The 14,435-nt window shown below is 34.8% G+C and overlaps 2 protein-coding genes across 2 annotated transcripts in view; one reads left to right on the top strand and one right to left on the bottom strand.

Annotated features, from left to right (window-relative positions):
* The window catches only part of wrnip1 (WRN helicase interacting protein 1), a 12,646-nt gene extending 10,273 nt beyond the window's left edge, over positions 1 to 2,373 (top strand). Inside the window, exon 7 of the mRNA XM_016250769.1 lies at positions 1,439 to 2,373. Coding sequence (XP_016106255.1) covers positions 1,439 to 1,720 — 282 coding nt within the window. The 3' untranslated portion in view covers positions 1,721 to 2,373. The remainder of the gene's footprint in view (positions 1 to 1,438) is intronic.
* A 3,113-nt stretch (positions 2,374 to 5,486) lies between these two features.
* The window catches only part of LOC107565521 (laminin subunit alpha-3-like), a 16,545-nt gene continuing 7,596 nt past the window's right edge, over positions 5,487 to 14,435 (bottom strand). The window contains exons 13-25 of the mRNA XM_016250768.1: positions 13,850 to 14,004; positions 13,518 to 13,659; positions 12,131 to 12,230; positions 11,902 to 12,018; positions 10,481 to 10,651; positions 10,200 to 10,389; positions 9,946 to 9,969; positions 8,905 to 9,022; positions 8,250 to 8,387; positions 6,843 to 6,973; positions 5,946 to 6,077; positions 5,719 to 5,818; positions 5,487 to 5,626 (exon numbers count right to left, since the gene is read on the bottom strand). Coding sequence (XP_016106254.1) covers positions 5,737 to 5,818; positions 5,946 to 6,077; positions 6,843 to 6,973; positions 8,250 to 8,387; positions 8,905 to 9,022; positions 9,946 to 9,969; positions 10,200 to 10,389; positions 10,481 to 10,651; positions 11,902 to 12,018; positions 12,131 to 12,230; positions 13,518 to 13,659; positions 13,850 to 14,004 — 1,500 coding nt within the window. The 3' untranslated portion in view covers positions 5,487 to 5,626; positions 5,719 to 5,736. The remainder of the gene's footprint in view (positions 5,627 to 5,718; positions 5,819 to 5,945; positions 6,078 to 6,842; positions 6,974 to 8,249; positions 8,388 to 8,904; positions 9,023 to 9,945; positions 9,970 to 10,199; positions 10,390 to 10,480; positions 10,652 to 11,901; positions 12,019 to 12,130; positions 12,231 to 13,517; positions 13,660 to 13,849; positions 14,005 to 14,435) is intronic.

Below are 14,435 nucleotides of genomic sequence, written 5' to 3'. Positions count from 1 at the left end.
ACACACACTCACACACACACACACACACACACACACACACACACACACACACACACACACACACACACATCGCAGATACTGCCAGGGCTGACAATCTACACACTTCTCATCATTTAAGCCCATTATTTATTTATGTTTTTCTTAGTAATTAGTTTAACTTCTTAAATACACATTAATATTTAATTATATTTATACTTCTTTAATTATAAGTAATTTGTTTCTTATTAATTTAACTTTTTACATATATATTTATACTAGTGCTGTCAAACGATTAATTGCGAAAATAATACATAATGTAAATAGCCTACATACGTATATAAACTAGAAAATAAAAATTACAAATTAAAAAAGGAACTCATTACAGGGTTACAATATTATGAGAAAAATCCCTATTGTTGATTATTGCTCTTAATATTGCAGTAAGGATTATTAATGTTGATTAATAATATAAATATAAAAACATTTTTGTGCTTGGGGAAATGGAACGTCATATTCTGGCTACTCAGACAAAAGCTAAGAACGTTATTAAAACTAGGAATACATTATATACAAAAAGCATGCAATGGAAATTACTTGAAAGATGGGAGCATAATTATTTTATTTTGATACCTTGTTTTGATAAAGAGAAACAAAAACATTCCTCTATCAAACTAAAAAAGTATCAGCTGAATGCAAAGTGACCTACATTTGGTTTTTGACCACTGAAAACCTGTACTCAGGGCCTTAAAAATAAAAATACCAAACGAAACATCGGTAACGCTTTAGTATAAGGACCAGTTCTCACTATTAACTAGTTGCTTATTAGCATTAACATATTGGCTGTTTATAAGTGCTTATAAAGCACATAGTCTGTATGAGCATATTCAACATCCCTAATCGTACCTAATACCGAAACTTAACAACTACCTTACTATTAATAAGCAGCAAATTAGGAGTTTATTGAAGCAAGGATTGGACCTTAAAATAAAGTGTGACCGATACTTTTGTGAAGAACCAACATCTAAAGGGACATTAAAATATCTTCTCGAGTTACAAACTTTGGAGAAAAAAATGTGAAAAGGGTTTTTTCCCCCATTTTTGAACGGTCGCCTTGTGCGTACAACGCAGCAAAGAGTCAACAGATTCACTAATAGACCTACTGTACCAATCTCTGTGTGAAAATAAAACCATCTTTCTAAAGTAATCTTGACCCTCCTCTACAAAATAGTGGATTACGCAGTAAATATTCATCCGTGGCATTTAATATGTTGGCTTTCATCACTATACATGTTAGTCTTTCCTCAAACTAAAAATACTAACAAAACCAAAATTTTATCAAGGGAAGGTCCACCTCTCCAAACTTCATTAAAGTTTAGATACTTGTTCTAGTTGTTTCCCTGCTCTTCCTCACTAGCGTTTATCTTCATTCTCTCCTACATCTCTTCTTGGATTATTTGAGGTCATTCTGGCGCAGTGTGTGGTTTATATGACCCGAGCGCCCAAGTCTGTGGAGGTGTACAAGGCCTATAACAACGTCAAGTGCTGTCTGAGGAAGCATCAGGGCCCGTTACCGGCCGTTCCCCTGCACCTGCGCAACGCTCCCACCAAACTGATGAAGAATCTGGGCTACGCCAAAGGATACAAATACAACCCAAACTACAGCAGACCGGTGGAGCAAGAATATCTTCCCGAGGAGCTGCGCGGTGTCAACTTCTTCACCTGGACGCCCCCCGATCTGTGACTTATTGTCTTTTTAAGTTTGGAGTTCTGCTGTTGCCTTTATCACTGCTGCTGTATCTTACACTTATCACAGCGAGGTTTCACACCTTTGGTCCATGTTGTGAATGAATAAATATGCATTTGCTTATACAGTTTTATGTAAAACATGAAGATTGCAGCAACTGATTTCCATTTTTATCTCAGGTGAGTAAGAAATTAATAAATGGAAACCATATTATAGTACTTTGTAAGTGCATAAACATCGCTTGATTTGAATTTCGTGAGATTTGGCTTTACTCTCAAATACACACTATAGAGGATGAGACTTACAGGAAACAATTATTAGTGACTTTTATATTAGTTTGGCTTCCTCTTCCTTTGGTTTTCCTCCAATATTCAAACTAGAGGATGAACGTTTATCTTGAAAACTGAGTTGCATCCCTGACATTTCATGTTTCAGCTTCATTGAATGTTTGCATCATTGTTTTACACTCATATCTACAAGCAAGCAATAATGTTGTATATTACCATATGCTTTACTAAAATCAAGTCTTATCTTTATTTTTCTGCACTGAAGATGTTGCACTTACAAATCATTTTGCAGTTCAAGTCATTTTGATTATGAGTTGACTGACCGTGCTGAGGTCAGTGTATTAAAGGGATCGTTCACCCAAATATGTAAATCTGTTGTCATTTACTTACCGTCATGTCATTCAAAACCAGTTTTTTGTCTTTAATGAAAATAGATGGAGACAACATTGCAGTTCCCATAGAGTAGCTGATGCTGTGAGGGAAACACACTTTCCTTTACTTCAGACATCAACTACAGTAACTACTGCTGTAAATTCCCAATGTACAGTCACTGTTAATTACACGAAATAGCATTTAAAAATGCCCAAAATGCAATGCATATTACACTGGTGAAGTGTATTGGGCATTTTGCAGTAAGTAACTTTAAAAAGTTTTTATAAATTACAGTTTTTTTTTACTGATCTAAATTAAATAAAGAACTTGGTACATGGTTAAAACATAGTATTTGGTAGGACAGCACAATATATAGAAATAAAACCGATATCGCGGCGTGGCTTAGTGTGATTGTCACATCGTGCAAGCTGCGATGTAATTAAATACTTTCTTTACCCCTTCAGCGTGAAGCACGGTATTTACACACATGTAAATACATGTAAGACACTCAAAAGACAAGTGCTGTTGCGTCAAGAAAGTTTATACAAGTTAAGTCTTGTCGATTGAAACGTTCAAGCGATTTTACACCATTCAAGTGCAAGAAGATATGACAGAGACAACTTTATTAAAACCGAATTCAGTTCTATTTTGCGTCTGCTTAAACTTGAATGGACAAATACACAAACAATTGTCTTGGCGAGTTTTTTTGTTTGCACAGTCAGTTATGTCTTAAGTGAACATAAACAGTTGAGAAATAAACCTGATGTGCATTAGTTCTTAAAGCAACAGCACACTGTAAAAAATTACAGTGAATTTAACGGTAACAGACTGTAAAAATGCTACAATAAAAAACTGTTAAATGGTTAACGGTAAATTCCAGTACTATATACAGTGAACAACTGTATTGGACATTACATGTATTGGACATTAATTTATATGTATACCGTTTTTGGAAGTGAAAAACACCGTAAATTGACATTCCCAGAATTCCCTGCATTACATTTCAAATTTGATGTTTTTTTGTTGAAATAACTGTTTATTTTTATCAGGTGGTTATCAGTGTATTACAAAAGTACAAAACAGATTTCAGTACTTCAATAGGTTGGTATATTCACATTATATCAGTTAATGAAATTACGGTATTTAACTGTAAATTTAAGTTAAAACCTAAAATGTTGCTACCGTATTTTTTACGGTAAAATTCTGGCAACCACAGCTGACGTTTTTTTACCGTAAATTGTACTAATTTTTTTTTACAGTGCAGCTATACTCGCTCCTGTCAATATCATTAACCTTAATCAAACAACTAAAGAGGAAATCTCTCACTGCTCCTGACCAAATCATTTTTGTAGCTTTAGCAAGGATTAATCTACAGTATATTAATTTACACAGTGAAGACTGCAGTGTTATTTTACATTTGATTATTCCATTTCTGTAAGTGAATGCTATTGTTAGACTAACAATAGTGTTTTTGCCTATTTCTTGATGTTTGTTTGTTCTTATTTTATTACTGACCGTTCACTTTTAGCTTTGTAGGATGGAAATGGGACACAAAAACAATTATATTGCTATGGTAGGGCTACTGAAGTTTTTGGCAGCACAAGCAATTTTTATTATTAATTTTTTTATTTTTTCATTTTCACTTTTTATGCAGCTCTAACTCTAGAATAATTCATTATTTCCAAATAAAGCTATACAAGTCAAAATATATTGCAGACGATATCTCTGTCAGTTTTTTCCAATATTGTGCAGGCCTCGTACTTTGCTTCCGTCCAACGTTGCGAATTTAACTTAAAAATTGGTACACATTTGCGAATAAAGCACCGTTTTCATCCAACGTCCAACAAAAATCGTCATTTCCTGATAAACTGACATTAAATAGAAAAGTAGGCGAACAAATATAATCATTTACAGCTCTAACTCTAGAATAATTCATTATTTCCAAATAAAGCTATACAAGTCAAAATATATTGCAGACGATATCTCTGTCAGTTTTTTCCAATATTGTGCAGGCCTCGTACTTTGCTTCCGTCCAACGTTGCGAATTTAACTTAAAAATTGGTACACCGCATACAACATTTGCGAATAAAGCACCGTTTTCATCCAACGTCCAACAAAAATCGTCATTTCCTGATAAACTGACATTAAATAGAAAAGTAGGCGAACAAATATAATAATTTTAAAATATGATAAATGACTTGCGCCTCAGAGCGAGCAGACGAAACACAATAAATGCTGTCATTTATTTCGGAGGTGGATGCTGCTGTTTGGGAACACACTTATGTAAGACAATTATACAGAAAAACTTTGATGACAGACTTTGCTCCGGTATTTCAGAACGACTAAAACAACATTTCAGATGCTGTGCGACGAGATCGGTCCGAATCCCGTCCCATCGTGCAAAATCACATGACTTTTTTTTTATGCGTATCGTGGAATTTATTGGTTAAATGTGTTTCCATCGTAGTTTATGTGCATGTTTTCTTATCGGATAAAAAGTGTATCCTACTCAATTGTGTGCATATGTTTTTTATGCGCATTTCTAGAATGTGTATAAAAATAGGTGGATGGAAACTATGACGAAAACTGATAGCTTGGTCCATAATCAAAGTCTTTGATTCTGCAATGAATTTTGCCTATTGAAAGTGTATCAGTAGCTGAGTATTTGTGTAATCACGAGTAAAACCATGCATGGCCCTTTTTATAGCAGGATGAATGAAAGATGGTATAAAGTCTATGTTTCTAAACATATCTAAACTATAAATACAACTGCCATAGTTGTAAAGTGCATAGTTCAACTTGTAGAAGACAAATGTTAGTCTATATAATGACATGAAAATATGGTTTCATTTTGTCCACATAAAATTATATAGTTATTAAGTAAGCCATAGCAATGTAAAGGAGTTTTATTTTATGTTTAAAATTTCATTGTATTTCATCACTACAAAATGTTATTAATCACAATGCATAATCTGAAATGTGGTGGAAAAGTGCTCGAAAGCACAGCAAACCTTTCCAGTATTGCAAAATTGTTATTTGATTCTCTTTTGCAATGCAATTGTTATATCTCTAATGGGACCATGCAATGAAAACTACCACAGCTATGCCATGAAAATATCTTTAATTATGCAAATGAAGCAATGAAATGCAGCAGATGGTTAAAGTGAGTTGGTTATGCCGTAATATAACAGCATTTCTTCCAAAGATCTCTATGTGAAATGTCTGCGTCAGATACTCCTCGCCTCTGGAAGCAAAGAACACAAAACAGACACTGAGTTTGCGGTTGAATCCTAACGCAATGTTGCCATGTTGTTTTAATGGTGATGATAAACCAACCTGCTAATAGCTGCGCTGCTATATACTGCATGTGTTCAACAACACGTCTCCTGTGGAAGAGTAAGCGCTCAGATCCTCCGCTCTGTTAAGAGAAGCAGGTCTGCAAACACAAACACACACATGAGCTGACACACAGCACACACTCACTGCTATAAACCAAGAGACCATGTAAACATAGGTTTATGAGGAGTTTTAAGCAAGTGGAGACATAAAACGTTAATAATGACCTCCTCAGATACAGGTTGGAGATGCAGCCCTTGAAGGTGTCTTTGCCGAGGATTACGCTGGACGAATACGGTCCAGATGAAGATCCTGTCTGTCTCTGGCCAACATCTTCTTCATTGATGCGAAGTTCAATGCACAAACAAAGAGAACATCAGTATGAAAAACAAAGCAAATTAGAAGAACTTGTTTACAATTTGAATGCTTAATTACACGTGTCTTCATTTATAAATATATGGAGAATTGATTGCATTCAAATTGCATTTAAATTAATGAGTCGCTATTGGCTGCAACTTGTGTTTTCATTGTTATTTGTGACCCTGGAGCACAAAACCAGTCATAAGGGTCAATTTCTTGAAATTGAGATGTATAGATCATCTGAAAGCTGAATAAATAAGCTTTCCATTGATATATGGTTTGTTAGGATAGGACAATATTTGGCTGAGATACAACTATTTGAAAATCTGGAATCTGAGGGTGCAAAAAAAATAATAATTCTCAAAATTTGAGAAAATCATCTTTAAAGTTGTTCAAATGACGTTCTTAGCAATGCATATTACTAATCAAAAATTAAGCTTTGATATATTTACAGTAGGAAATTTACAAAATATCTTCATGGAACATGATCTTTACTTAATATCCTAATGATTTTTGGCATAAAAGAAAAATCCATAATTTTGACCCATACAATGTATTGTTGGCTATTGCTACAAATATCCCCCAGCGACTTAACACTGCTTTTGTGCTCCAGGGAGTAAAGAATAATTTGAGTAAATGTTATAAACTACAAATGTTATTTTTCTAAACATATTGTACTTTGTCAAATCATATTAATAACTGCAATCAGGCAAAAATATATGACAGTTTCAAATGATCTGTCTTTCCAGGCACATGAATCTTACCCTTGGCCCTGTTTGAAAACAGTGAGATAATGCCATTCTCCATCCTGGTACTGCTTAGTAGATTTCCAGACGCTGCCCTGGAATTTGAGGAGCACATATCCGCTCTCCATGGAAAGCTCCATGTCTTTATTCTGCCACAGAGAGATCACAGTGCAGATGATAAATACACAATGAGACGTGCTGCGTGATATACAACTCTACTATAAAGCCACCTATGAAATATAGGTATTGATATTAAATAGAAAGTGTTAGGAATTTATAAGTAGTTGCTACAATTTCTAATACGCAAATTTGCATGATATCGGATTTTCTTGTACAAGATGCTTGTACAAGAGAAAACAGTGAGATAATGCCATTCTCCATCCTGGTACTGCTTAGTAGATTTCCAGACGCTGCCCTGGAATTTGAGGAGCACATATCCGCTCTCCATGGAAAGCTCCATGTCTTTATTCTGCCACAGAGAGATCACAGTGCAGATGATAAATACACAATGAGACGTGCTGCGTGATATACAACTCTACTATAAAGCCACCTATGAAATATAGGTATTGATATTAAATAGAAAGTGTTAGGAATTTATAAGTTGCTACAATTTCTAATTCGCAAATTTGCATGATCGGATTTTCTTGTACAAGATGCCCCATACAGCACAAAATAAATATTTTGTTGCTGACCATAATATATTTTAAATATATGCTATATAAATGTTTTAAAGAGTGAAGCTCAATAAAATATACAGTATATTGTATGTTTCTTACTGATTTTTATTCAAATGTGTCATATGTTCTTCAGATGTGACCAATTTGAATGGACTGAAATATATGGAGGGAAAAATAAATGTTTAAATGCTTTAAAAAATATTTTTATTTTTCAAATATATTTTCAAAAATATGTTTTCTACCAATATATTTTGTAGCCATTTTTTTGTATATTTTGAAATATATTTTAGCAAATGTATATTTCATGTATTTTTGTGTATGTATTTGTTTGTTTGTTTTTTCCCGTCGTTAAACTAGCAAACTTTTCGGATGCACCTGCACCGTGTGCTTTACACCATGTGCTTAGGGCCCAAAGAGTTAAGGTCCTTGCACACTGAGTCCGAAATTTTCGTATATGGTTTTTTCGTATTTTTCGTATTCGTCATCCTTTCCTATCAAAATGCTTGCTACGGATGCGAAAACGCAGAAAATCGAACCTGGTCCGATTTTTTTTATGATGTGCGACAGTTTCGGAGGCAGTGTGTAAACGTGATCGAAACAATGTGAGGTCGTATTTCTTTACTCGTTTTTATTTGACTCCGTGTGCAATGACCTTTAGACTGTGAACAGCCAAACCCACTAATGAGAATAGAACGTATGCATGCATTTGACCGTATAGTGTGTGTGTGACTGTGGAAGAGATACACACGTTTTTGCTGTTCTGCAGCAGGATGCCATCTGGTTTTGTACTCCTGAAGCCCAGAGAAAGACTGACATTGTCTAAGCTGAAGTCTTCATGGAGTTTCTCCAGTGCACTGCCGAGACTGAACTCCGCTTTCCTGACCATCTGGAAAAGAGCATGATGGTTAAGCACCTTTCTCTTTTTGTGACTGTTGAAGAAACCAAGCTAGCATATTACATTTAGTCATTTAGCAGACGCTTTTATCCAAAGCGACTTACAAATGAGAACAATGGATGCAATCAAAATCAACAAGAGAGCAATGATATGCAAGTGCATTAACAAGTCTCAGTTAGCTTAACACAGTACACATAACAAGTTTTTTTTATTATTATTATATAATAAATAAAAAGAAAACATAATAGAAAAAGAATAGATTTTTTTATGAAAACAAGCAGTTAGTAAATGAATAGAGTGCAAGTCTAAAAGGGTCATTGTTTTAAGAATAGAATTAGAATAGAGCGTGCTAGAGTTGGAGGGTCAAATAAAGATGGACGAGATGTGTTTTTAGCCGATTCTTGAAGATGGCTAAGGACTCAGCTGCTGGGATTGAGTTGGGCAGGTCATTAAATGACACATTTAATCCCAGTTAAATGTAGATATGATGAAAGATGAACCTGATTACCTGCAGCTCGTTAGTGCAGCCTCTGCCGACTCCCACTTTCTCCTCGACGCTCGGGGTGGAGCCGCCCGCTGTGCTGATTTTCACACAGCCTTTCAGAGCCGGGACAGTCATGTTGTATCTAGAATAACATAACATCAGGAAACTTTAGAAACGAGCTCCAGATCGCGTCAGCAAAACACTGTGTAGCGTCTGCGTAGAATCATGCATGATCTTTGGGGTGTTTATGGCTTAAGAGACCCTTTTAGCCTTTTGACATTTGCATATAAATTACAGTTCTGGTCAGAGACTTTACGTTTGTATGGGGTTTAAATTGCCAAATGGTTCCTCGCCGTCAAGGAGATTCTAACCAGCCCCCACTATCATCTCTCCCATCTGACTTCAAACACTGTCCAAAGAGCTGTAAATGGCCAGGCAATGGGCCTGACCGACCAAGCAAACTAACACACACACAAACGCACACACATAAAGACATTTCTTTATTTAGACTATAATTAATCAGTTATAATTGTATCTGGTATATGCATGTGTTGTTTGTATGTTTCCCTATTGTATTAGCCTAGTTACAACTTTTTATTTGTATTAGTTAGACTCTCAATGCTTATATTCAGGTATATGAGTGTATCTCTGCTTTAAGATCTTCTAGATGTTTTGTTCTTGGTATCAAAATGATCAGCTCTTTATTCCTCAAACAATGATCTACACTATGTGATCGTGAAATGCATCTTACTATCTGTAGCATATTTTGGGTAAAACTGCACCGATCTTCCAGACCAGCAATACACATGCAAATGGGCCATAAACAAGAGACAAAGAATGAAAGATGACGCAGTGCTGAATCTGATGTATATCTGATTCAGTGTCGCAACACATAAGTGTGAGTAACTGTGTTTCTGACACTGTTCCTGATTGTTTGATATGCACTGAGTATTTATACATTTTTAACCCAAATGACCCATATTGTTTGCTGAGTGCATCACAGCAGCGTCCAACTATTATATTAATATGCGAAACTGTTAGCCAATAATAGCAGTGGGCGTTTACTGCCGATTCTTGAATGCTCCCCAGCTATAAAAACAGAGCGTTCTGCAGAGAGCCTTAACTATTTTAGATTAAATAAATGCATTGATAGAGCAAATCATGCTTCACTTTTAAACGGTATGTTGGTATGCTAGGAAAAAAACCCTGACAGCATCAGCGGCATCTTTATTTCAGTCCATGTGTCTCGTCACAGTCATTTCTACTCTAGTTGAATTTTCTCAATTCGCTTTACACTTTACGCTTCATTTTCAATGTACTATTGAGTGGATTGAATTGATTGAATATATAAAATGAATAGCCTTACTCTGTTAGCAGCATCTCGCGCTTGCTCGATCAGCTCCTTTATCTTATTAATATTATCAGTCACGTTGTTCCCGACGCTAATCTCAGAATTGATCTCTTCTATTTTATCCAGCAGGGACGGGATGGAGCCGCTCAGATTTCTGACTGTCAGACGGAATCAGAAAATAATGCATAAGTTAAAGAGGTACAGTAGACGATGAAGAAACTGATTAAAAACAACAGGTGCAGCGCTTACCGGTCATCTCCACATTATTGAGAACATTGTCCATATTAGAGAGAGTAGGAGTAATGGAGATCTTGGTAACTTCTGCTTTGATGTTGCTTAACTCGTCCATTGTGTCACTCGTGGAGCGATTGGCTGCCGCTGCCACTTTCTTAGCCGCGTCGATAATGTTACCGATATCATCTGTGATCGGACAGAATGAAAACATATATTAAAAGATGTTCATATCCCTGCTGAAAAACTGTCTTAAAAGGAAAGTTCACCCAAAAAATGTAAATTCTGTCATCATTTACTCACCAAAATCTGTTTGGTTTTTTTTTTTCTGTTGAATATATATTTTGAAGAATGTTGGAAATCAAACAGATGACGGTAGCCATTGACTTTAATAGTATGGGGGGAAAATTACTATGTAACACTGTTAAAAATATTCCGTAAAATTACGGTAAAAAAACGGCACCTGTGCTTGCCGGATTTTTACCGTACAAAATGCGGTAACAACATTTGAGGTTTTACGGTTTTTACTTAAATTTACAGTTAAATACCGTAATTTCATTAACTGATATAATGTTAATATACCAACCTATTGAAGTACTGAAATCTGTTTTGTATCTTTGTAATACACTGATAACCACCAAATGCAGGAGGTGATGAGAAAGTCACATGATGAACCAAAGCCCATCACAAGCAGCTTTTAAATAATAACATATATAGAAGGTGCACAGTGTGTCATTCACACAAACACTAAACACCATCACGGTAACACACATGAAACTGAAATAATGCAATAAACATTCATTTAACAACATTAGGTGTAACACACAACCCTAACATACAAAACTGATAAGAAAAAACTAAGAAGAAACAGTTATTTCAACAAAAAAACATCAAATTTGAAATGTAACGCAGGGAATTCTGGGAATGTCAATTTACGGTTATTCACTGTAAATTCTGTCTCTTTTTCACTTCCAAAAATGATATACTACTGTAAAATTACATGTAATGTCCAATACAGTTTTCCACCGTATATAGTACGGGAACTTACCGTTAACCATTTAACAGGTTTTTACTGTAGCATTTTTACAGTTTTTTACCGTTAAATTCACGGTAATTTTTTACAGTGAAGTCAATGGCTACCAGCAAGTGTTTGGTTACCAAAACTCCTCAAAATATCTTATTTTGTGTTCAACTAAAGATAGAAACTCAAACAGGTTTGGAACAACTTGAGAATGAGTAAATGATGACAGTTTTCATGTTTGGGTGAACTGTCTCTTTAAGTCTAAGCGCTTGTAAATCAAACATGCCAGCACTTGTCGTTTCATATAGCTTCTGTAAACCAAACCTCTCAATCAGCTGGTCTGTGTGAGACTGTCTCATGTATGGAATGGGCTTGTTTTGTCCTTACAGTCATATGTCGAGCAGTGCTCTTTTCTCACCTCTCTGAATCCCCTTCAAACCCTCCTGAACAGCGAGCAGCTCCTTTTCCAATGCTTTCTTCTTCTCTTCCGCAGCTTGCAGGCGTTCCTTCTGATTACTGAGGTCTTTAGTTGCTCCTGATGAAGACAGAATACAGTGTTTAAATAACTAATGATTGATTATATAAAAGCAGATTAAACATGTAGTTTGATCTTCGCAGAATGAGGTTTTTCTTGAATTCACACACACCTTTAAGATCTTTAGCTGCATTTTTGGCTTCTTTAAGTAGGATATCGCCATTGTTTTTCAGAAGTTTTGTCCTGCTGATTAAGTCCGCTTCACTGACATCCTGAAAAAAATAAAAAAATAAAAATCAACACATGTATGTTTGGCATTATACATTGGCCCAAGAAAGTGCTTAAAAACTCAGTCACACTTAACCTTCCGGGGTTCCTCAGATGACCACATTTCATTTCATTTATTTTTTTTTTACGTTTTTCTTTTACGTTTTTTATTATTATTATTATTTTTTAAATCTTTTTTTAATTAATTTTTTTATTATTTTAATTACATGAATGTACTATATTTTAGCAAATTTTTTAGGTTATTTAATTATTTATATTTATAGGGTATTTTATTGTACTAAATATATTTATTTATACAGTAGTTCCGATCCATTTAATATCTGCTAACAACATTTTTAGCATAGAACCAAATCAAATTTTAAAATTAAATCTTAAGTCTTAAATCTTGAATGTTTTGGAGCACAGACTTAAGTTCGACCTCTTTTGAAAGAAGCCACTGGCCACATTATTGCTGAAGTATGAAAAAAGTTATAGAAATTTAAGCTAATTCTTATGAAAAATTTATTTTTCTATAATTAACAAATTATTTTTACTATTTAACTATTTTCAAATATTATATGAAATATTTTCCAAAACTTGATTTACTCGAAAACTGCATGAAAATCGAAACCATAAATCTAAACAAAATTTGAGCTTGATATAAAAAAAAATAAAAAAAGAGCTTTCAGTAAAATTTAGTTTGGACGCAGTATACCAAACGTTACCCCTAATTCATTTCAGGACCATTTAATCTGAAACTCCAAGTTAAGCTAATTCTTATGAAAAATTTATTTTTCTATAATTAACAAATTATTTTTACTATTTAACTATTTTCAAATATTATATGAAATATTTTCCAAAACTTGATTTACTCGAAAACTGCATGAAAATCGAAACCATAAATCTAAACAAAATTTGAGCTTGATATAAAAAAAAATAAAAAAAAGAGCTTTCAGTAAAATTTAGTTTGGACGCAGTATACCAAACGTTACCCCTAATTCATTTCAGGACCATTTAATCTGAAACTCCAAACAGAGTAGTTTATCTCATTAACTATGCTCTGCTATTGCTTCACCGCAACACATTCAACAAGACTTTTTATCACTTTATAACACTAATCTTTTTTTTATCATTTTAAACGTCTTTTTGCAAATGTTTGGCTTGAAAAGTGTGCTTGTGCTATTTCTTTAAATGCAGTGACATTCAGACATTTTTAAGCATACAGATATTCTACAGGGCTGCTGCATGCATCCTAACTTTGACATTAATCCTCATTCGGTGATGTCTCCTACGTTGAGTGCTTTGTCTGCCGCCTCTTTAGCCTTCTTCGCCGCCTCCTCTGCAGCGTTGACAGCTTCGGTGATGTTTTTATACGCCTCTATCCCAGAGAGAGCAGTCTGAACACCAGAGCGCCCACTCACATTCTGCACAGCCCTGTCCAGGACAAAAACAGCACTTATATGCCATATATCAGCAGATTCTCATCCCTCTGGGGGAAAAGATATGTTAAAGAGTCTGTACCATGAACCAATGGAACTGGCATTATATTGAGGTGAAAATCGAAGTGAAGCGACACAATGTGGGAACACGAGAGGCAGGTGTGTAAACTGATGAAGTGTCTTACTCTTGCAGCTCTTTGGCCAGTTTGTGCATGTTTTCTGCATGTTCTTCTGCCTGTTTCACTATCTTCTCTTTGGCTGCTGCTTGTGAGATGGTTTGGACTTTCTCCTTGAGTTCGGTCTTTGCTCCGTTGAGCTGCGCCGCAAGCTGTTCGTAATCCTGAGGGAACATGAGAGGATTCGTCACCAGTGAAATCACTAAAACTGTAGCTGATGATCTGTACACAGTCAGTTAGATTAAGCAAATTAATGCATAAATGATACAGTATTAAATGTAAATATTGCATGAATAAAAATTGTGACCCTGGAGCACAAAAGCAGTCTGAATATGCAATCTAAAATAGCACTTTATATAAATATATAGATATATAAAATTGTATATATAACTATAATTATTAACAAATAGTGACATTATGCCTTTTTTTTCTTGCCCCCCTTGACTCAAGGGTGAAATGTTGCCCATGATTATATATATATATATATATATATATTAAAAGTATTTAAGGACAATTGATATTTTAATATTGTGCCATTATGTGGGAAATGCACACTGAACGAATGAGCAGCACACAAACAAGCAAATACATGAAT

This window comes from Sinocyclocheilus grahami, unplaced genomic scaffold, assembly GCF_001515645.1.
Source record: "Sinocyclocheilus grahami isolate Dianchi unplaced genomic scaffold, SAMN03320097.WGS_v1.1 scaffold1006.1, whole genome shotgun sequence".
Lineage (NCBI taxonomy): Eukaryota > Metazoa > Chordata > Actinopteri > Cypriniformes > Cyprinidae > Sinocyclocheilus > Sinocyclocheilus grahami.
The sequence above is the reverse complement of the archived record's forward strand: the minus strand, read 5'-3'. Positions and strand labels throughout refer to the sequence as shown.